General features: G+C 41.7%; 1 protein-coding gene across 1 annotated transcript in view; it reads left to right on the top strand.

The window, feature by feature from the left end:
* The window catches only part of ATP9A (ATPase phospholipid transporting 9A (putative)), a 102,521-nt gene that overhangs the window by 32,307 nt on the left and 46,886 nt on the right, over nucleotides 1–23,328 (top strand). The window contains 12 exon segments of the mRNA XM_032218112.1: nucleotides 1,218–1,326; nucleotides 3,289–3,347; nucleotides 5,630–5,680; nucleotides 6,896–6,919; nucleotides 6,921–6,992; nucleotides 7,415–7,495; nucleotides 9,131–9,200; nucleotides 11,842–11,924; nucleotides 17,574–17,704; nucleotides 17,706–17,732; nucleotides 19,866–20,008; nucleotides 20,454–20,564. Coding sequence (XP_032074003.1) covers nucleotides 1,218–1,326; nucleotides 3,289–3,347; nucleotides 5,630–5,680; nucleotides 6,896–6,919; nucleotides 6,921–6,992; nucleotides 7,415–7,495; nucleotides 9,131–9,200; nucleotides 11,842–11,924; nucleotides 17,574–17,704; nucleotides 17,706–17,732; nucleotides 19,866–20,008; nucleotides 20,454–20,564 — 961 coding nt within the window.

The raw sequence follows: 23,328 nt of genomic DNA, 5'->3' as shown, positions 1-23,328 counted from the left end.
ATTTGCAGCTTGGTGAACATTGTAGCAATGTGGCTTTAGTAGCCTTTTTGTACTAGCAGTGCTTATTTCTTCTACTTTTTATATCTAGTCATGTAATATAGAATGCAGAATAACAGAATTAGAAGGGATCTTGGAGGTCTTCTAGTCCAACCCCCTGCTCAAGCTGAACACCCTATACCATTTCAAACAAAAGGCTGTCCAATCTCTTTTTGAAAACATCCAGTGATTGAATACTCATAACTTTTGGAGGCAAGCCATTCCACTGATTAATTGTTCTTGCTGGCAGGAAATTTGTCCTTAATTCTAAGTTGGCTCTCCCTTTGAGAAGCTTCCATCCATTACTTTTGTCCTGCCCTCAGGTGTTTTGGAGAACAGGTTAACCCTTTCTTCTCTGTGACAGCACCTCAAATATTGGAAGACAGCTACCGTATCATGTCACTCCTAGGTCCGCTACATATACCTAGTCCCCTCAATCATTCATCATATGGTTTTATATCATACTAGCTGATAACCCAGCATTGCCCGGAACAAACCTCCTTTGCCAGAGGGAGCCCCCTTGTGGAGTACTGTAAAGCCATTACCATGGCAACTCCACTGTGCTGTACAGTACAATCCATTTTAAGGCACCACAGACTGTATCTTAACAGAACTTGAATGCAAAATGCACATTATCACTGTCAAAAGTACTGTGATTTGACACTATAGATATAATGCATTCCTTTCATTTCAACGGCCCAGGCGTTCCAGAGTTGTGCTGGAACACGCAGAGACACAGACAGACAGACATAGACACACACACACACCGAGGGGTGTTAGGAGTGTCTTACCCCCACAGTGTTCTTTTCCAGAGAATAAGTCATCTGTCTACCAAGTTTGGTTGAAATTGCTCAAGGCACTCCAGAGTTATAGAGTTATGCTGGAACAGACACAGAGATAGATGATAGATAGATAGATAGATAGATAGATAGATAGATAGATAGATAGATAGATAGATAGATAGATAGATAGATAGATAGATGATAGATAGAGGATAGATAGAATGAATCATAAAATGTTAGCCTTTCCAACTAAGTGGTTTCTTCTGAAATGGAAAATTTAACTAAACATGACTCCATGTTGTGATCATTCACTAACTTCCCAGATCTTCTGACAAGTTCTTCAGATTTAATCTATTTTCTTTGACTAATCCTCCACCATTTCTCTTTCTGCCTCTTTAGGGCTTTGTGCTTGCTGTTACCATCATCCGTGAGGCTGTAGAAGAGATCCGATGTTACATGCGTGACAAGGAAGTCAACTCTCAGATTTACAGCAAGCTCACAGCAAGAGGTCAGGAAATTGGCTCCAGCTTTCTGTCTGTTTGCAACTCTATCAAAAGATGATGATAATCAGAACAGCAATTTTGAGAAAGAAGGGTTGAAGGGGAAGATGTCAAATATATGGATGGAGCTTTTAATTGTCGTTTTGGTGACTTGGGCCAAATCAGAACTTTGTAGTGTCCTATTGAAAGAATGCTTTGCTCTAGCAAAACCTTCCTACTAATGTTTATTTTTTTACAAGGCAGATTTATATATATAAAGTTTGTAACTATTTGAATATCTGGTAAGTTAAAAAAAACATGCTGCAATTTGTACATAATGGTAGGCCATGGTTTAATAGCCTTAAATTTAAGCTACTAAGTTGTTGGAAGCAGAAACTCCTTAAACAAATGTCATTATGGTTTTATTCAGTGTGTGAATCATAAATCATGGTTCATGGCTTACTTTCCTGTACAAATTCATACAACTGGAGTTGAGCAATTTTGTGTGTGTGTGTGTGTGTGTGTGTGTGTGTAATCTTTATTGTCATTGTACTTAAATACAACAACATTGGTTATATATATAAACATAACTATGGCATAGTATGATGTATGAATCCAGTTGTTAACTGGTATCAGATATTCGGATACTAAGTAAAATCTGTAAACAGTAAACAATATTAGAGCTCAAACTACATGTAGTGTAAGCTCTAATATTGTGGCTCATAAGCCAACATGTATGTGCTAGTGCAGGGGTCACCAATCTTTCAGACCCCAGAGACCACTAAATTCATAATTTAAATCCCGCGGATCACTAATATGATTTTTAAAAAATAGTATTTAGTGCAATATAAAATATGCAAATAATTTTTCAGCAGACTACCAAAATTTTCTCGTGGACAACTGGTTGGTGACCCACTGTCCTAGTATATAGTAATTAGCCAACAAATCATGCGTGGATATGCTTATTGTGAGACTACTCACTATCTCTTTATCTTTATTTGTTTGGAGGATGCAATGGGGAGGCAGGCATCCATATGTAAAACAATGTAGACAAAGGTAATAAATGGAAAGGGGATAAGAAAATATGCATATGAAAAGGCACTCTTAATTAACACAGGATTTCCTTCTATTTCTTTGATAAGAACCAGGAAGAGAAAATAACCTGGCACAAATAATCTTTGCTGTGAAAACCTTTCCTCTGAATCTATCCTACATGTAAATTTCATACTGGACATTCAAATTTGCTATTTTTTTTAAATTGCATTTGCTTTCTGGGATACTGAAAAATATTTTTAGAGGACAAAAAACATAAATTTATATTTATCAGATGCAAGTTTGTTGAACATGTATCTTTTGGCCCAGTTTTGTCCTTAAATTTGCAAATGCTGGGTTTGATGCCTTTCTAGGTTTTTGGTTTTAAGAGTTTTTTTTTTCTTGCTTTCCTCTCTCCACAATTCATGAATACAAAGCATAGTAAACAAGACCAGCATTTTTTTTAAAAAAAAAAGTCCTATGAAATGCAGAGAGACCCCCTACCAAGGGGCCACTGCTTTGATATAGATCATTGGCATTTACCAGCTGTATCAAAAAACAATATTTTCTCAAACCTTTTGTGCTCTGTTTTGCAAGTCATGATGAATACGGTCTCCTAAAAGCCAAATGTTTCTTGGAAGAGTGGGGAGTATTTTAATTCCCATCTACATTTTATTGATCTTCAAATTTAAATGGTCATTTGTACTGTTCACAGCTGCATAAAGCTACTCTACAGTGTTTTAAAAATGAGGCATTGCTCATTGCTAATACTTGTTGAGTTTTTAGCATGAAGGATCATATCAGCCTTGGACCTTATTTGCCAATAGAAAGGTGCCAAATAATTCCCTCTGAATTGAAGCGTGGGGGGGGGAGGGTTTTCACCAAGAATGTTCAATGTCTTGTGAAGAATTATGCACATTTTTGGAGAATTTTAAAGCAGCATTTTGTTTTGTCTTCAGGCACAGTGAAGGTGAAAAGTTCGAATATTCAAGTGGGAGACCTTATCATTGTGGAAAAGGTATGACTGGATTTTTAAAAATGGTAATATTTTCCTCAATACTCGTAACATAACAGAGGAATCAGCATTTAGCATGATGATGATGATGATGACAATGTTATCCATTCAGTCGTGTTTGACTCTTGCCCATTCTATGGGCGAAATCTCTTCCAAGCGTGTACTACTTCTTTGAGTTATTCTACGTTCTGGTTGGTGTCAGTTTTGATTGTGTAGTAATTAATAGTTAAAGCATATTGAACAACAGGCTTCTTCCATTTCATGCCTCTCGATATGTTGGACGTCAGTAATCAGAATTCCAAGCCAACAAATCTGATGGACACCAAATTGGGAAGGCTGCTTCATAATTGTATGCAAAGTCAAATATATTTCTAGAGCTACCAGATTGGGACTGCAAACATCCAGATGACAAGTACATGACAGCACAGTGCTATATGTACTTCTATCCCTTTACTGGCCTCTAGTAGTTAACTGGATTTTGCCACCCATATCTTATAGTCTTAATTCAGAAGTTCATTAAAATTTCAAGAAGGAAGCTCCATTATTTCATTAGCTTTGGACCAAAGGTTGAAAGCCTGCTTTGGTTTTCAAAATACTTTTGATGCTTTTCCTATTCAGAAATGCTTGTGCTGACATTAATGCAAAAGGAAACTTTCGGAGGATATTACTGAGCATTTTCAAGGCAGAGAAGAATTAAGAGGAGAGAACCTCATTACTACAAAGATGAGTTTGGTGGGACGCAGGGGTGGGATTCAGCTGGTTCAGACTGGTTCAAGCGGACCGGATGGTAATTTTACATCTGGTTCGCTAAAATGGTAGTTGCAAGGACTGGCTGGCTGGCCCCGCCCATCCATCCTGCCCCTCCCAGGAGTCTCCACGCGGCCTGTTTTGGATGCTAGGTAAGGGCAGGGCCTGCATGGAAGCTCTGGGAGAGCAAAAGTTCCAGAAGTTCTGAAATGGACTGTTTTTCGCCCTCCCAGAGGCTTGAGGAAAGCCTTCAGAGCCTTGGGCAGGGCAAAAACACACACACACTGCCGTGGTGCAGGAGGCCAAGTAGGCCGGGCCCACCCTGGACACGTCCACCCAGCAACCAGCAGAGAACCGGTTGCTAAAAAAATTTAATCCCACCCCTGGTGGGAAGGCTTTATCCACAAAGAGCATTCTGTTATCATAAGACTTCTTGGCAGGTTGAAGTCTTTCCCTGTGCACATTAATAATAGAGACACGCAGGTTCCATGACTTTATATGGACAAGAAGAAAGGCAGTCGCCCTGAAACCAGATGTACGAGTAAAAGGAAAACCACCTCCCTGATAAAGACATTTGGGGGCAGCAGGATCATTGCAATGGAAGGAAACTTCCCCAGATTAGCCATTTTCAAAAGGACTTTTCTTTCTTGCCTGGATAACTGCTCAGACACATGTTTTCAAAGCAATAATTCCTGCTTATATTATCAATTTAAGTGGGTACCTTTGGAAGTGCACACATCAGGACAGTGGTCAAGGCCCCATAGCCTCTGAAGTCTCCAAAATGAAGGTCTGTTTCACTTCAGCATGGGCCTAAAACCTTGCTAGTATTCTGCTTCAGTTCAGTATTCAGGTTTGGTCTTTAGAAAATCCATCCACCTCTACTTCACTGATCTTAAAAGCTTACTCTTTTTTGGTCTTTGGCAATCATTCAGGGTTTAATGATTTGAATTTGGTATTTTTTACTTTATAAAATGTATAACTACATTTTATAAAATGTATCACTACCATTTTGATTAAGAGAATAAATGGATATACTATAATGGCAAAAATGTTCTGTTTATTCCCATATCACTTAAATATCAAATAATAGAATAACAGAGTTGGAAGGAACCTTGGAGGTCATCTAGTCCAACCGCTTGCTCCAGCAGGAGAATGTATTTTAATTTCATTTTTCTAAATCGCCTCTTTCTATTGTGGGTTACCTAAAAGAGGCTGTTACTGGTATTTGAAGTTATGAAGTTGCTTATGTAATATTGTTCTATGAATTTAGTTTGGATGGAATTATACAATAATCTCTATATAATACACAATAATCAGCCTGTCTCAATGAGCTTCCTCACTTAATAATTATATCATTCCTGTTAAATGTTTTAATTGTAATATATTTAATTGTAACCCCCACTCACAAGTCATTGCTTGAGATGGGCAGCTGTAGAAATTGAATGAATGAAAAAATAAATCTTCCTAGTCGTATATTATATTTCCAGTCAAAATTATGGATTGAATATTCATTGACTGCCTTTCTTTTCCCAATGAAGAACCAACGGGTCCCTGCTGACATGATTTTCTTGAGGACATCAGAAAGAACGGTAAACATCTGGAAACCCATTGTGAAAATAACCATTAACCTTTTGCCAGTTATAGGGGACATCATAATCATTTTGAACATGTAACCTAAGTAGATACAATTTTAAACTGGGTGAGTCTGACCAACTCAAACATTCATTTTCAATAGCTCAAGCTTCCTTTTTATTTTATAATTGGTGATTTTTTTTAAAAAAACATCGAGTTTGTTTATCTTGCAGGACATCCTGTTGTGTAAGGTCAAGCAGTGTGAAGAAAGGGAGATTGATGTGGCATGTTGGCGGTAGCTTGGGCTTCATTGAGCTTCAGATTAACTCCTCTTCTGAAATGTCCCACCATTTGTTCTGGTAGTTGGCAAACTCTGGCTACCGCTGGCTTTATGTTTATGTAATAAGCAATTCTGAGGCTTCTTCATAATATTTATTTACTTCTACCTAAACTGAACTGTGGGGGAAGAAAAGCAAGATTTTAAAACTACTTCGTAAACTGAAGACAGTGGAATCCTGCCTGGGTGTGATAATATTATCAAGGGAGCAGCTGCCAGTAGCACTGTTGACTCAAGTGCAATCATATTATAGTCATGGTGGCCACAGTCAAATTGTTTTCAGGTCACACAGAGACTGTGACCCACATCAAAAGATGGTTTGGAGGCACACATGGAGCTGCTCTCAACACTGAAGTTATAGGGTTATTACTTGGCTTAATGTTAGTGTCCTTCCCCCACAAAAAAGAATGATGAATAAAAGTAAATGGTAAAACCTCTGTATTTGCAGCTTATCTCCAGAGATAATTCTGATTTGTGCAAAGTACCAGTATTTTGTATCTGGTACAAACTAAAGCTGAGTGTTTAGGGACTGCTTCACATATGATGTCCTTTTTGACATGAAAGTGATGAGATCTTCAGCACCACCTTACATGAAGTCCAACATGCAAGAATGGGACCATGTTGAGGAAAGCAGCTCTACTCTATTGGCTACACTAAATTTTTCTCAGCGTGCCATTTACTGAGGGGGGAGGGTTGGTAAGGGAAGTCCCTCTGATCAACCCCACAATAATTATAGGTAAAACATATCTCAGATCACTGAGTTAAGATTCTTCCCCTACTGTACCATGTAGGCTAAACTTTTCTATAAAGAATTTGCTTTAAATAATGAGGTATCATATTTCCTACGTATAGCATGAGGGAAAAATCACATGAACTCAGATGAATATTTCCATAGGCTCCTGCTTTCCTCCGAACGGAATCAGCTGGATGGTGAAACAGATTGGAAACTGCGTCTCCCTGTCAGCTGTACTCAGAGGTTACCTACTGCTTCTGTACGTAACACAAGTCTTGTTTTAATTATATACCTAACGTGCCATTAAAAAATATATCCCATATTTCTTATTCCCATACGTATGAAAAACGTATTTGTTTTTCAAACCAATTTGTAGTTTACATGGTGGTTTAAATCTTAGTGGTTTTATTGGGCATATCTTGGCCTCTGGTTCCTATAGGAGAGATGACTAATTCTGCTGACTGTCAGGGGTTCAATCCTGACCAGCTGAAGGTTGACTCAACCTTCCATCCTTCCAAGGTCGGTAAAATGAGGACCCAGATTATTAAGGGCAATATGCTAACTCTGTAAACTGCTAAGAGAGGGCTGTGAAGAACTGGGAAGCAGTATATAAGTCTAAGTGCTATTGCTATTATAATGAATTTTGCCCCTTTTCTATCATACTCTCCTTTTCCTTTGTAGGACCTTCTTCAGATCAGATCATATGTTTATGCAGAGGAGCCAAATATTGACATCCATAACTTCGTTGGGACATTCACAAGAGTAAGCATTGACTTTGTTGTTAAATAAAAGAAAAAAGTAAAACTTTCTTAGGACACTTCAGGACAGCGCTGGGCTTAAAGGCTTATAAAACAATATTTGGAGATGTTCTGCATGTTCCATATATATTTTAGACTGAGATATCACATTCAGTAAAGATCTCTGTTTGGGACACGTGTTGGATGAATGATCTTTTCATAAGGAGGGATTTTGTTTTTTGAAATGATATATAACAGAGAGAAGATTTATCATATAAACTCCCAGCTTTGTCCCAATCAACAATTGCATCTTAAAGCTTAGAGCTTTGGGGAAAATGTTCAAGTTGGTAGCTAATGACTTCTTCATAAAACTCCAAGTTGCCTTGCAGAGTGCAATTTTTATACCTGGGGAGTACACAGCTTTCAAGATAAAAAATATACCATTCTATGGGTAATTTTAATTAATCTAAACAAACATGTTTGGAGATGAACAGCATAAAATGTTGTTTGTTCTTGTACTACAGTCTTGTAAGAGAAAATAATAGAAGCGGCACTGAATTTTTTTTAACAACACATCATTAAATATAATTGTCCAATTTTCTAATCAACATAAAGCATGAGAAATGGTTTAGATACTAAATCATTGCTTGCCTTAACTATGTTTATTAACAAGCAATAATGGTTAGTACATCTGTAGCATTAGACAACTATGGTAAACTGTATCATCCTGGTAAATCAAAAGCTTGGTTTGTTATTTTAATATTATCTGGAAACCCAACCATAGTAACTTAATCCACTATTTAGAACAATCCATGGTTTACAGAAGGATCTTTAAAAGGGAGATATACAGCTGCTCCATACAAGAAGGTTGTTCAATGAAAAAAATGATTTGGTATTTAAAGTGCCCAGGTAGATCACTAGTTTTTAATCAAGGCAGTAAGATTATGTTTCATACTGATAATTATTTTAATATCTTGAGTTTCCCTAAACACATCTGTGCATTCATTTCAATTGGCAAAAGGGACATGTAATTGGGAGGGAGGGAGGGGGGGGAGAAAGCTGGAAGGAAGAGGACAGATGTCAGTGAATAGTTTTCCCTGAATCTTAAAAGGGTTCTCCCTTAATATAATGTGTGAATTCAACCATGGAGTTACGACGGTTGGTTTATGCAGTGAAAACCTACCCTTTTATAACAGGAAAAGACATCTTCAGGTTCAAGTAAATCATTGTTTTCCTTTGTTGCATGATTTGCTTAAAAAGAAATGCTCAGAAACAGCTACAGACAACCAACCACATAGCATTACTGAACCTTTCAGATTTGAATGATAATCTATTTATGTAACCAGCGGCTGTTGATGTACATTACCATAATCTGTCAGGGTGTTGTGTTATCGGGAGCTGCAGTTCAACTGTTGCTTCTTGTACCCTGGATCCCTGAATGTCTTGGACACACATCACACTCCAGCATTGGCTTCACACCTGGTGTGACAGGCAAAGACCCCCTTGCAGATTTTCAGCATCTGAGGATTGAAGCAACAGTGCTGCGAAATTTAACGTCTCTGATCATTTATGAGATTGTAGAAATGGTGTGTGAACCTTTTTTTAAAAAAATATATGCACAAGGCGCTTATATTTGTGTTTTTTTCCTTGACTCTTTCAGGAAGACAGTGATCCCCCTTGTGAATGAGAGCTTGCGTATTGAAAATACCTCTGGGCTAGCACAGTAATTGGCTTCAGGTAAGGCCTGATGTGTGAATTTTCCCAGAGAGTATGTTAGCAATTTTTTTTAAAAAAAATCTCTTTGTAATTGAAAATAATCATCTCTTGTCAATGGAAATTAGGGGTTGGGGATGAAGTTTTCCAACTTGTGCTAACACTACCAAGGGTTTGAGTTGACATCTAATTACCCCTTTGGACATTTATAGATGAGAAGACCTTTGGAATTCCAATAAATAACCTTTGGAGAAAGCATCCACTGCTAGAATAGCACTTAATTGCTCCCTATATTGACATTTTAAATCAGTTACAGAAGGGTGTCAGGGAAACTTTTAAGGGAAGCTGGGATAAAAGATCCGCAAATAAATGGGGTTCCTATTGGTGACTCCAAAGAAGGGACATCTGATAAAAGCAAGAGCAGATGTATCAGGCTATAGTTGGGAGAAATCAAAGGCTTTTCCCTGAAGCGTATTTCAAAAACAATTCAACTGTCATTCCTCTGAGATGGCTAAATGTACTCACCTCTTTCTCTATAAGCTTTCCATCTGTTGAGCTTTTAAGGCAGGGATGTGCTGCTTTCAGGGAGGGAAATTCATGGCACTTAGCTGATTGAGAGGCAGGTCAAAGACAGAACTCTCAAAAGAGATGCGACCAAAAACAATGAGTTGGGTAGTGCCAGGATCGTTTCTGTGATTTGTTTGTTCTGTGATTTAATCAGACAACTTTTGTGCCATGTGTTGCCTGCATTCTTTGCTGAAGCTTCCCTGAAACCTGGCACTCTCTGATGTGTTGTCCTTGCAGCTGGCCAAAATTCTCAGTCAGCCTAACAATTGGCTATGATTCCTGAGAGCTGCTGTTTCAAAGATCTGAAGACAACAGTTTGAGGGATGCTAACTTCTATAAGATTTTGGATTTGATTATTATGGTGTATGCATGGAGTTTAAAAAAACATAATTTACCGGAGTAAAAAAATTCTCCAAAAGATTTATGCCCACTTATAAGATGCCACTGAATGTTTAATATAAAAGAATTAACCATAGTTTATAGTATTGGGATTAATCATCATACCTATCCTTAGTTATCTTTTAAATTAAAATTATATCTTGTATAGTTTTGGTCTTAGGCTGTGCATTTTTATCTTACACTTTTTGTGTTCTTGCTTCTAAGCATCATTATTTAACACACACCCTCCCCCCAAAAAAGATCGCTCTGCTGATTTTAACAACAGAATGTATGTTTTATTGTTTCATGTTTGAGCTCCAAATTATTATACCTACGCATGTTCGCCTGGTGCGCCAGTTGCGACCCTACCTGAACCGGGAGGCACTCACAACAGTCACTCACGCCCTCGTGACCTCTAGGCTGGAATACTGCAACGTGCTCTACATGGGGCTGCCCTTGAAGAGCATCCGGCGACTTCAGCTAGTCCAGAATGCGGCCCGCTGAGGTGATTGTGGGTGCACCTCGGTTCACCCACATAAACACCTATCCTCCGCGAGCTGCACTGGTACCTGTTGATCTCCGGGTGCGCTTCAAGGTGCTTCTTACCACCTATAAAGCCCTCCATGGTAGTGGATCTGGGTACTTGGGAGACCGCCTGCATGCCGATTACCTCCTCGAGACCGATTAGATCTCATAGATTAGGCCTCCTCCGAGTGCCATCTGCCAGCCAGTGCCGGCTGGCTACTACGCGGAGGAGAGCCTTTTCAGTGGCAGCTCCGACCCTCTGGAACGATCTCCCCGTGGGGATTCGTACCCTCACCACCCTTCAGACCTTCCGCGCAGCCCTCAAGAACTGGCTATCCCGCCAGGCCTGGGGGTAAAGATCTGATCCGCCCCCACCCGAATGTTGGATGAATGTTGTTACTTTTTAATTATGTGTTATGTTATATGTTATTGTCTGTATCCCCCTCCCTATAAGTTGTTTAGCCGCCCTGAGTCCCCTCAGGGAAAAGGGCGGCCTATAAATAAACCTATTCAATTCAATTCAATTCAATGTAAATGTTTATGCATTAGTTAAAATTTATGAATAAATTGATTACCAGTGCAAATTATCATCCTAGGTTCCTTGGTGTCACTTTTGTGTCACTTTTGTGGAGCCCAAATATATCTAGACCATCTTTCTCCAATCTAGCATCCTTAAGATATTTTAAATTGCACTTTCCATCAGTCCCAGACATCTTAATCAACATTGTCTTGAGAGATTGGCATTGCAATCCAGCATACCTGGAAGTTTCAAACTGAAGGATATTAGCACACACCTACCATACATCACAGTCTAGAATAATGTTTTATTCTTTGGCATTGTTGTATTCTTGCCCAAAGGATTAGTGAACATTATTGAATTCTATGAATCAGATATCTTGCAAAAGAAAAAAAAACACAGCTTAAATATTAATGATACTGTGTAACTCACTGACGTTTTCATGGAATGTATGAACTGGTTTAAATGATTCAACTACAGTACTTGTTCAAGCTACACAATTGCACTGAATCACCCCTGATAAATGACCATCAGCATCACTTGAAACCTTCAGTGAGAAAAAGGCCAGCTCTTTCCCTGGAAGGCTGTCCTAGTGCACTATATATATGTGAGAACAATAATCATGGAATAACTTATGAACAGCGTGTAGGACTGGTGTTTTTGCTTCAATCCTTTAGGAACAGTTGTGGGAGTTGTTCTCTATACAGGTCAAGAGTTGCGCAGTGTCATGAATACCTCAAATCCACGCAGTAAGGTAAGAGAAATAATTTCCTAATTATTTATTCATTAATAAATAATTAATGACCCATTACTTGCGCAAAGGTGACTCTGAGCTGCTTAGAACATAAACTCGTTGTCAGTGTTCTGGGTAATGCACCCATCGAAAGTAGAACTTCAAGGCAGGTAGATTCCTCAAAGACAGTTTTATTGGATAGATCATATCGGCATAGCGGGTAAAAACTGACTCTGAAACTTCCCGCGGTTTTCACCTAATTAAAAGTGAAAGTTCCACCCTTCCCCCCCCAGGTCCATCAGTTACATTGTCTAATGGAGGTGTTGGTCGGCTGCTTGGTTATTCCACTCCTCCTCCTCTCAGCCAACTGTTGAAATGACCTTGGTTCCCACAGGAAAGCTTTTTGTTTTGACGGCCAAGCCAGGCTATCTACTTTATGCCTTGTGGCAACCATGAAGCAGAAAAGATGGCTTCAGCCAGGTTCACTTCAGGGTTGACACTCATCTCTTTACTTAATCTATAAGCTAGGTTTGCCAGTAAATATGCAAACTTGTATAGTCCATTTAGATGCCTGATCCTATCTGTCATACATCTCACATGTGTCACTCAGGTGTGCATGTAAAACATGTTAGATGAAAAATGTAATATATGAGGTCTCAGACAGTGGCTTCATGTTAACTGGTTCCCACAGGAGAATTACAGAAACCAGATCCTTAGTCATCCATATCAATATCACCTGTGAGTCTGCACACAGAAAACAGTGTCATGGAGAAGGGGTTAGCTTAGTTTGTATTTATTACAATCAGAGGACAGCTTATGAAGAGGAAAAAAATTCTGAGTACAAGCACAGTGTTACAAATATAACCGCACTGATGATGCTACCTAGTTATGGTAATGAAACGTCTGTAAGAAAACAAGCCAGCTCAGAAAGTACCAAGGACCCCTCATCACAAATATAAATATACAGAGTCCTGATATACAGAGGTAAAAATATGAGTAAAGGTAAAGGCTTTCCTTGCACATATGTGCTAGTCATTCCTGACTCTAGGGGGAGGTGCTCATCTCTGTTTCAAAGCCAAAGAGCCCGTGCTGTCTGAAGACGTCTTCGTGGTCATGTGGCCGGCATGACTAAATGCCAAAGGCATACGGAACGCTGTTACCTTCCCACCAAAGGTGGCCCCTATTTTTCTACTTACATATTTTACGTGCTTTTGAACTGCAAGGTTGGCAGAAGCTGGGACAAGTAACGGGAGCTCACTCTGTTATGCGGCGCTAGGGATTCGAACCGACGAACTGCCAACCTTTCTGATCGACAAGCTCAGCGTCTTAGCCACCAATAAGCCAACAATGCACAACAAAAATAAAAGGGAACCATGAATAACCATCAAGACATAATACTAACTTATAGGCTCACCTGATCTTCCGATCCCCATAACTGGAAGAATATTGATAATCTGAATCAATCTTGCCTTGTATGATAATTTTAAATTCTGTGTTGCGCAATTTTAAACGGGTATGTTGAGTGCGTGGGACTGAATGAGTTAGTATGAAAGACCCACTTTTAGTACTATTATTGCTGTATTCTTTTGTGTTTTAATTATATTGTGGGGACTGCTTGTGTGAGTGTCAGAGTATGCCTGATTCGGAGGACCTGGCGGGGCAAGCGGGGGCCATTGGGGTGGTTGGGGGAATTATGCCCACGGGAGAGAGTCGGAGCATTGCGGTCATAACAGGGAGAGGCAGATATGGCGGGGACTTTAGGGCTGGCCATTATCGGGGAAGGAGGGTTCGCTATATTGCAGAGATCCCTCCTTCCGGCCCTATGAGTCCCACTCCAAGGTCAGATGGCGTGAGCGATCAGGACCCTGGTCTCAGGCTGCTGTCGCTAAATGCCAGGTCTGTTATTCATAAGGCTCCCCTCGTCCGGGACTTGATTGTAGACGAGGGGGCAGACCTGGCATGTATTACTGAGACATGGCTGGGCACGGAGGGAGGAGTCCCCCTCGTAGAGCTGTGCCCAGACGGGTTTCAGGTGCTTCATCAGCCGAGAGCCCAGGGAAGGGGTGGCGGTGTGGCTATTGTAGTCGGGAGTCTTTAGCTCCTCGTAGGATCCCTGCTCCGGACTTGCCGGGTGTGAGTCCCTACTAGTGAAGTTGGACCTCAAGGGTCAAGCGGGTTTGCTGCTAACGTACCTGCCTCCCAACTGCGTTGCAGCGGCCCTCCCTGCGCTCCTCGAGTCAATAACCGAGCTAGCAATTGAGTTCCCTAGACTGATGGTTCTGGGGGACTTCAATCTGCCTTCGCTCGGTGAACACTCTGACGGAGCGCAGGAGTTCATGGCCTCCATGACAGCCATGGGCCTGACCCAGGTAATCCGAGGCCCTACCCACTTGGCGGGACCACACTCGACCTCGTATTCCTCTCGGAGCAGTGGAGTTATGATCTTGGTCTGAGGGGAAATGAGACCATTCCCCTGTCGTGGTCAGACCACTACCTACTGAGGCTAGACTTCCGGAGGCCAAACCCCCACCGTGGGGAGGAGGAACCGACCAGGTGGTTCCGCCCCAGGCGACTGATGGACCCTGTTAGGTTCCAGACGGAGCTTGGGGTCATTCCAGATGCTCTCGCCCACAGTTCGGCGGAGACTATTGCTGCGGCCTGGCACTCGGCGGCATCAGAGTCTCTGGACCGAATTGCGCCACTACGGCCCCTCCGGGTCAGCGGCTCGCGGAGACCCCCTTGGTTCACCGAGGAGCTCCGCGAGATAAAGCGCCGGAGGAGACGCCTAGAGCACCTGTGGAGGTCCGACAGGTCCGTATCGAACCGAGCACTGTTGACAGCTTGCACCAAGGAGTATATTTGGGCATTGAGAACCGCCAAAAGATCACACATTGCCTCCTTGTAGCGTCCGCCGAGTCTCGCCCAGCCGCCCTGTTCAGGATAACCCGCTCCCTCCTAAATAGGAGGGAGACGGGAACCCCCTGCAGGGTAAGGCTGAGGAATAGTCAGTTTCTTGGCGGACAAAGTTGCTCGGTTTCGATCGGAACTGGACTCCACCCCCGCAGATCCAGCCGGGACACAGGGGAATAATTTGGTAGACCCCTCTGGGTTGAGTTTCAGGATGTTGCCTCTGGGATGTGGACAAGGCTATGCGAGCTGTGAGTTCCTCCACCTGTATACTGGACCCGTGTCCCTCTTGGCTGACTGCCAACAGCAGAGGTGACACGAGGCTGGATCCAGGCGGTTGTTACCCGCCTCTCTTCGGGAGGGACACCTCCCACCGCGCTTAAGGCGGCAGTGGTGAGGCCCCTCCTGAAGAAACCGTCCTTGGATCCAGCAGTTCTTAACAACTATCGTCCAGTCTCCACCTCCCCTTTGTGGGGAAGGTTGTTGAGAAGGTGGTGGCCTTACAGCTTCAGCGTACCTTGGAGGAAGCTAACTATCTTGACCCCTTCCAGTCTGGCTTCAGGCCCGGTTACAGCACTGAAACCGCTTTGGTCGCATTGACCGATGATCTCTGGAGAGCCAGAGATGGAGGCTACGCGTCCATCCTGGTTCTCCTCGACCTCTCAGCGGCTTTCGATACCATCGACCATGGTATCCTTCTGCGACGACTGCGGGAGGTGGGGGTGGGTGGCACTGTTGTACAGTGGTTCTCCTCCTACCTCTCGGACAGGTCGCAGTCGGTGTTGGTGGGGAGGGAGAGATCGTCCCCGAGGCCCCTAACCTATGGGGTGCCGCAGGGCTCGGTTCTGTCCCCCCTGCTATTTAACATATACATGAAACCGCTGGGAGAGATCATTCGGAGGCACGGGATTAAGTACCATCAATATGCGGACGATACGCAGTTGTATCTGTCCGCCCCGTGCCAACTCAATGAAGCGGTGGACGTGATGAACCGGGGCCTTGAGGCTGTTAAAGACTGGATGAGAGCTAACAAACTGGTACTCAACCCGGAAAAGACCGAGTGGCTGTTGTGTTTTCCTCCCAAAAATTTGGCTAATGTTCCATCAATCAGGCTGGGGGGGCAAAATTTATACCCCTCAGACAGGGTCCGCAACTTGGGAGTCCTCCTGGATCCACAGCTGAGTTTTGACCACCACTTGTCGGCTGTGACCAGGGGGGCATTTGCCCAGGTTCGCCTGGTGCGCCAGTTGCGGCCCTACCTGAACCGGGAGGCTCTCACAACAGTCACTCGAGCCCTTGTGATCTCTAGGCTGGAATACTGCAATGTGCTCTACATGGGGCTGCCCTTGAAGAGCATCCGGCGACTTCAGCTAGTTCAGAACGCGGCCCGCGCGAGTGATCATGGGCGCACCACGGTTCGCCCATATAACACCAATCCTCCGTGAGCTGCGCTGGCTACCTGTTGATCGTCGGGTGCACTTCAAGGTCTTACTTACCACCTATAAAGCGCTCCATGGTAGTGGATCTGACTATTTGAGAGACCGCCTCCTGCCAATTACCTCCCTGCGTCCCATCAGATCGCACAGAGTAGGCCTCCTCCGAATTCCATCCGCCAGTCAGTGCCGACTGCGACTACGCGGAGGAGAGCCTTCTCAGTTGCAGCTCCGACATTATGGAACAACCTCCCCCGTGGAGATCCGTACCCTCACCACAGTCCAGGCCTTCCGCACAGCCCTCAAGATCTGGCTATCCCGTCAGGCCTGGGATAGGATTACTCTCACCCCGCCCGAATGTTGAGTGAATGTTGTGTTTTTATGGATAATTTTCTTTTATTCACGATTCTTTTTCTTTTAAGTCTTGTCTTGCACTCCCTTCCCCTCATTGTTGTAAGCCGCCCTGAGTCCCCTCAGGGAAAAGGGCGGCATATAAATCCTCAATAAAATCCTAAAAAATCCTAATGCCATCTGAGTAGAATTGGAGCATGTAAGGTTTAAAGTAACCTGATCTGGGTACTTGAGAGACCGCCTGCTGCCAATTACCTCCCCAGACCCATTAGATCTCACAGGTTGGCCTCCTCCGGGTGCCATCTACCAGCCAATGCCACCTGGCTATTACCCGGGGAGAGCCTTCTCTGTGGCAGCTCCGGCCCTCTGGAATGAACCCGCAGGGATTTGGACCCTCACCTCTCTCCAGGCCTTCCGAAAAGCCGTCAAAACCTGGCTTTGCCGGCAGGCCTGGGGGATGACTTCCCTCCCCTCTCGACATGTATGGCTGTGCAACTGTTGTCTACTTTTATTATTGTATTTTGTCTTTTGTTCCCCTTTTTTTCCCCCTTGAATTGTTCGCCACCCTGAGTCCTCCCGGAGAAGGGCAGCATACAATAATAAAAACAAATACAAATACAAATACAGAGCACAGGTGTCAACTCGATCATGTCACGGGCCGGATCGTGACATATTGCGACATTTTTTGCCTTTGGGGAGCCAGGGTGGGCGTGGCCTACACATAATGTATCCAGCCTGCGGGCTGCCTTAGAGGTTCAATCCCTGGCCAATGCAAGATCCTCTCCTACTTTTTATTGTAAATCAACTGCTGATGTCCTATTTGCAAATCTGAACCATACAGAAGACATAAGACTAGGGAAGATGCTATATCTTTTTTTAAAAAAAAAAATCTGGAGTAGTGTGTGAAACCATATTTTAGTTTGATACCTGCTCCATTTGCAATAGTCGTTAATGCAAACAATCATTTTCTCTTTTCAAGATTGGTCTCTTTGACTTAGAAGTTAACTGTCTGACCAAGATACTCTTTACGGCCTTGGTGGTGGTCTCCCTTGTCATGGTTTCCCTCCAACACTTTGCTGGCCGCTGGTACCTTCAGATCATCAGATTTCTTCTTGTTCTCAAATATCATCCCTATCAGGTATAAATGTATTTGTTGCAATCCTTTAAAACAGAGCTGTATGTTTGAGTTTCTTCTTCATTTGAGCCTTAGTCAGACTTCCATAATTGATTTACTCCATATCCTTAACATAAGCTTAATTGCTTTTTATGTAGCCACTCTCATTTATTTCAAGTGAAAAGTGCTTTCTTGAAGGCTAAAGCAAGCATGCTAGAAGTTCTTTCATGGTGTAATTATTGATAGGTTTTACAGTTTCAGGCCGTGGTGAATTCTACATGAATGGACTGGCTGAGCCTTAGGATTATGCATTACTTAGGGACATATGGGTAGGACAGTGATTGCGAACCTTTTCGGCACTGAATGTCCAAACTGGAACATCCGCGCATGCATACCAGCACTGGTGCATATGCACATGCCAGAAACCAGAAGAGCAGCTGGCGAAGATGCACGTGCCCACAGATAGAACTTTGCATACCACCTCTGTTCCATAGGTTTGCAATCACGGGGGTAGGAAGTATCAGTCTTTCATTCCACATTAGGAACAAATCAAATCCTGTGCTTTAAATAAATCAAGTTCCCAAATCTGTGTGTAACAACATTCATGCTTACAGAGAGAAGGGCAGCATTGCGAGAACTGATTCATTTATGTATATAATTCATCTGTATATGAATTATAGTTTGTAGCCTGAAAATGCCTGTAGAGCTGTAAATATTTAGAGCAGTGCTGAGGGACTTGGGACCCTCTGTTAATCAGCTAACACTCCCACCAGTCTTTGTTGCCTGGGCTGACTGGCTTGATTGAATGATGGAGTTCATTAGCGTTTGGCATACTTTGATTTCCCACCTCCAGTTTGGGAAATCATCAGAAGTATTCCTTATTTTTAAGAAATTCATTTAGAATTTTTGGCTTGACATAGGAGCATTTTAAATATAGGAAGTAGAAATATTATACATAGAAAACAAATAATCACTCTCTAGGTGGAAACTAAAATTCCTCCCGATGCTGAACTGCTGTACTTTAAAGAAAGGCTGAATCCATTTCTTCATTCTAAGCCAATAATATGTAAAGTCATCATCTTGACACCAGATTACAAAAAATGTCATGATGCAAAGTCTGACTTTTTGTGCTGTGTCACAACGTGCAGAAGAGTCTGCATAGTGATATCAATAGATGTTACTGAGTCACCCTTGTTCCCTACAGTGAATACCAATGATAATGTAGTTTACTTTGAGCTTAGTACAATGGTGAACCAGATTACTATAGCTTATCCAAGAAACCTTAGTTAAAACCCACTAGGTGTTATGTTGAAAACAGCTAGAGATTCAGGTCATGAATTTCCCATGTATCACGTAGCTTAACTATGAGTTTTGAACTGGATATACTCCCTATTATATTGTTTGCTAACAATGGCCAGAGTTCAAATGACTGCTTCAGACCACATCTTACATTGAAGCGATTTTTATTTGATAATAGCTGATAGCCCAGCATTGTCCAGGTAGTTATTTATAGGGGGGAAATGTCCAGACCAATAATTTTTAATGTTGGATTTTCCCCCTTTACCAGAGGGCACCCTTGTGGAGTACTGTGGAGTCATCACCATGGCAACTCCACTGTGCTGTACAGTAGAAGCCATTTTACAGCTGTACAGTAGAATTCATTTGAAGTCAACAGGCTGTATCATAACAAATAAACATCCCAAGGGGTGTTAGGGGTGTCTTACCCCCATAGTATTTGTTTCCAGAGAGTAAGTCATATGTGTACCAAGTTTGGTTGAAATTGCTCAAGCTTCCAGAGTTATACTGGAACATATACACAAAAACACAGCCATTTTTATAGATAGATGATTCTAAGTACTGGGTTACAAATCTCATCTGGGGCAACACTGCTATGTGGCTTCAGAAACATGATAATGTGTTTCTATAAATCCTGTGTAAGAAAGCAGCATCTGGTTCAGATCGCTGCTTTCTAATTTTTATCCTGGTGTTCTCCATTGATAGTTGCAATCCCACATATCTAGATGGAACCAAATTGGGGTAAATTGCAAGGAACCAAATCTCTTCATATGTTCTTCATACCAATTTTTAAGGCATGTTTTGAGTAAACTCCTAATAACAACCTATTGTTCTTCCCATTCTTCTCTTACTTTTATGTAGTTTACGGGTGAATCTTGACATGGGAAAAATTGTCTACAGCTGGATGATCCGGAGGGATTCTAAAATTCCTGGCACAGTAGTTCGATCTAGCACAATCCCAGAGCAACTAGGCAGAATATCCTATTTGCTTACTGATAAGACAGGTATTTTCATATATAATTTTTTTGCAGGACACAGAATCAAGGTTCTGCTGCAATTTTTGTTTGTTGCAAAAGATCTTAGTGCATTTTCTGAATGTACGAAATAGATATGAGAAACATGACAACTTGATAATACTTTCAGTTTTGAATGGTATGCTGGGCACTGCGCTTTAAATAGCAGTGCTGGATGAAGCAGAAAAGCAAATTTAATTCTTAGTTATACTTAATTAATATTTTAAAAATGCCTATATACTTAATGTTTTAATAATTTTCTGATTTATTTAACTTAAAGATTACAATCTGTATAATATTTTGATATCTCTCGGATGCTTTCCTTGGCAATGCATGGTCTTTAGGTTAAGGCAGCTCTGGTGTTAAGAGACTTAGAAACATTTCTTGATGTTTAATTTGCTCTTTCTGTGCCATAATATGGAATTTTATATTCTAGGGACTCTAACACAGAATGAGATGGTTTTCAAACGTGTCCATCTTGGAACAATGGCTTATGGGTTTGACTCCATAGATGAAGTTCAGAGCCATATCTTTAGCATATATACAGGTAAGCAAAATTATGAGACTATGTCAGAGTTAAGGAGAGATAGAATTAAAATATGTTGCTGAATCATAATTCCAAAATCAGGAAATGATGTTTTTATACTGTTTCTGCATGAAAGATGAAAAATCAGCTAAGCCTAAGGTTCCAGCAACCTCCGGAGGGCCATAAATCTCCCACTCCTGACAATACTAAGATACATCCTGAAAAATCAAACTTTTGTTAAACACAGATCCAGTACTACATGGCACACTGTTTGCATTTCTTTCATTTGTAAAGCCCATTCCTGGTTTTCTCCATGCTACTTTTTCCAGTTTTCATTTCCATAGAAAATCTATTGAGAAGGAAAAATACTGGAGTGATTGCAGAATGTCTTATAACAGTTCCCCTCCTTCCTTCCTTCCTTCCTTCCTTCTTTCCTTCCTTCCTCTTTCTTTCTCCCCATCTCTACTATCTCTTCTTCCTTCCTTCCTTCCTTCCTTTCTTCTTTTTTTATGCCTTCAAATCAGTTTTAACTCCAGCCAACTGCCTGTCAAGCTCCTTCAGTTTTCTTGGCAGAATGTTTAGGCAATGGTTTTCAAACAAACAAACAAAAACTCCTTCCAAGGACTGAAAGAGAAGAACTGGCTCAGGATGGGACTAGAACTCACAGTCACTTGGTCTCAGGAGGCTGCAGGAGCGTCCTAGGCCCAAAACGGGATGCGAGTGGGTGCGATGCACCACTCCCTGCTGTTTTTGGTCCCAGGAGGCTGCAAGAAGACCTACTAGGTCCAAAACGGGGTGGGATGGGTTGCATAAGCATGCACAGGGAGGCAGGGCGCACGGAGGGAGGTGTCACACACGCATTGCATTATAGGTGTGGGTGGGTATGCTTTTGGCACACAAACAAAAAGATGAGCCATCACTGCACTAGACAAACTGACTCTTTAATAGTTAGACCATTTTATCCATGCTGCATGTATTCTTGTAATATCAACATTTTAATACTAGAGAAATAATGGAATTAACCCAGACCTTTAGCTGAATGTCTAAAAACATAATGTTATTCCTTCACTTCTCCAATGAAGACAGAAATAAGTGATTTATCTTTTCTGGCTAGAGACATTTTAGCTCCTATTTTTTAAATAAATGTAGAAGAGCGGAAGCAAATAACACTTAACACTAGCTTTGTTTTTGTGCATCTTCTTTCCACGAATCAGAGTAATAGGAGATACAATTGGGACAGGAAAAACTTGTGTTTTTTAAAGTGGAGATTTTAAAGCTTTTCACATTCTGTAAGAAATTTGCTTCAAGGATGGAACAGGATCACATCTTATAGTCTTGCCCTCCTTCCCCCCAGCCCCCGCCTCCAGCCTAGAACCTGCCTTTAGCACAACCCAGAGGTTGAGGCATCTGCAGCAATACCACAAAACATCTTTGGAAACCGCAAACTTAAACAAACAAAAATAGATGTCCAACAGTTTACAAAACTGGTTGATCTTATGAGATTTCAGCCACTGGGTGGTGCCCATACAATCTCCTGAAAAAGGTTACTGCCCTCAGCATAATCCGACAATGACCTTGTATGGGTAAATGATATTAATCCGGTTCTGTATACACAATCAGGACCCTTAAATAGGTTCCCTCCTAGATAATTTCTCCCCATCACAAGTTAACTGGAAGCCGGAAAAGTGGATCTGCAGATCACTGTTCTATTTCCTGGCTCCAACCTGTAGCCAAGACCAACTTTAATTAATATAGTTTCATTTAATAAGATGAAAGAAGCAGCTAACAGTGGTAAGGGATTTCTCAGTGAGTGCAAGCTTAAACGTAATTGAAAGGTTAGAGTCTCTGGTAATTGGAAGCATTTGCTGGCCATGATTCATTTAAACTGTAGTTCTGATTCATTGCTCTAATTATTGGTACCATGCTATGCCCTTTGACTGGAAGTGAAACTTTTGTCCTCTTGACACAAGAGGTTAACAGAACAGGAAACTCAATGGTTATATATTCCCCTGTGACCAGCATAATTTAGTAATCGTGAAATTACCTGGAAGGTTTGGTGCAGACTCTGAGAACAGAAATAAAAATTAAAACTTTCAACCCTCATATATGCCCATTTGTGTTTTCTTTTCTTTTCTGTGTTTATAACATCATATCTTATGCATTAAACATCTTTTGCTAACCCCTCCCCACTGTAAATTTATATTTTTATGGAGCTTAATGCTACCAATGAAAAGTGATCTCTCTTGATCAGTGAAGAACATTTCTGGACGACAAAACTTGTCCTTTTGTTGTTGTTAGTCTAAATTGAGGCATGCAATGGTTAGATCAGGAACTACACATAGATGTTGGCTTGTTCTCCGAACTTGTTTAGTTTCTGAACATTTTGTCACCAGGCTAGGTAACATCATCAGTGGAACTTCAGTTAAAGTGTCTTGTTTCAGAAGTGTCTTCTGCTTTTAGTCTTATCTGATCAGTTGGTCATGTGACTGACTGGTCATACTGAGTGAGAGTCAGTTGTCTGGTGTGGCCAAGACACATAGATGTCTTGGCAATGTACATTGATTAGCATCCGACACTCACTTCTGTAAAATTAGGTAAAAGTTCCCCTCGCACATAGTTCCCGACTCTAAGAGGTGATGCTCATCTCTGTTTCAAAGCCGAAGAGCCAGCGCTGTCCAAAGACGTCTCCGTGGTCATGTGGCCAGCATGACTAAAGGTGCCGAAGGTGCACAGAACACTGTTACTTTCCCACCAATGTAAAATTAGCAACAAGGAAATGCTTTTT

Source organism: Thamnophis elegans, chromosome 5 (assembly GCF_009769535.1).
Source record: "Thamnophis elegans isolate rThaEle1 chromosome 5, rThaEle1.pri, whole genome shotgun sequence".
Taxonomy (NCBI): Eukaryota; Metazoa; Chordata; class Lepidosauria; order Squamata; family Colubridae; genus Thamnophis; species Thamnophis elegans.
Note: the sequence above shows the minus strand (reverse complement) of the source record. Positions and strands in the feature narration are given on the sequence as shown.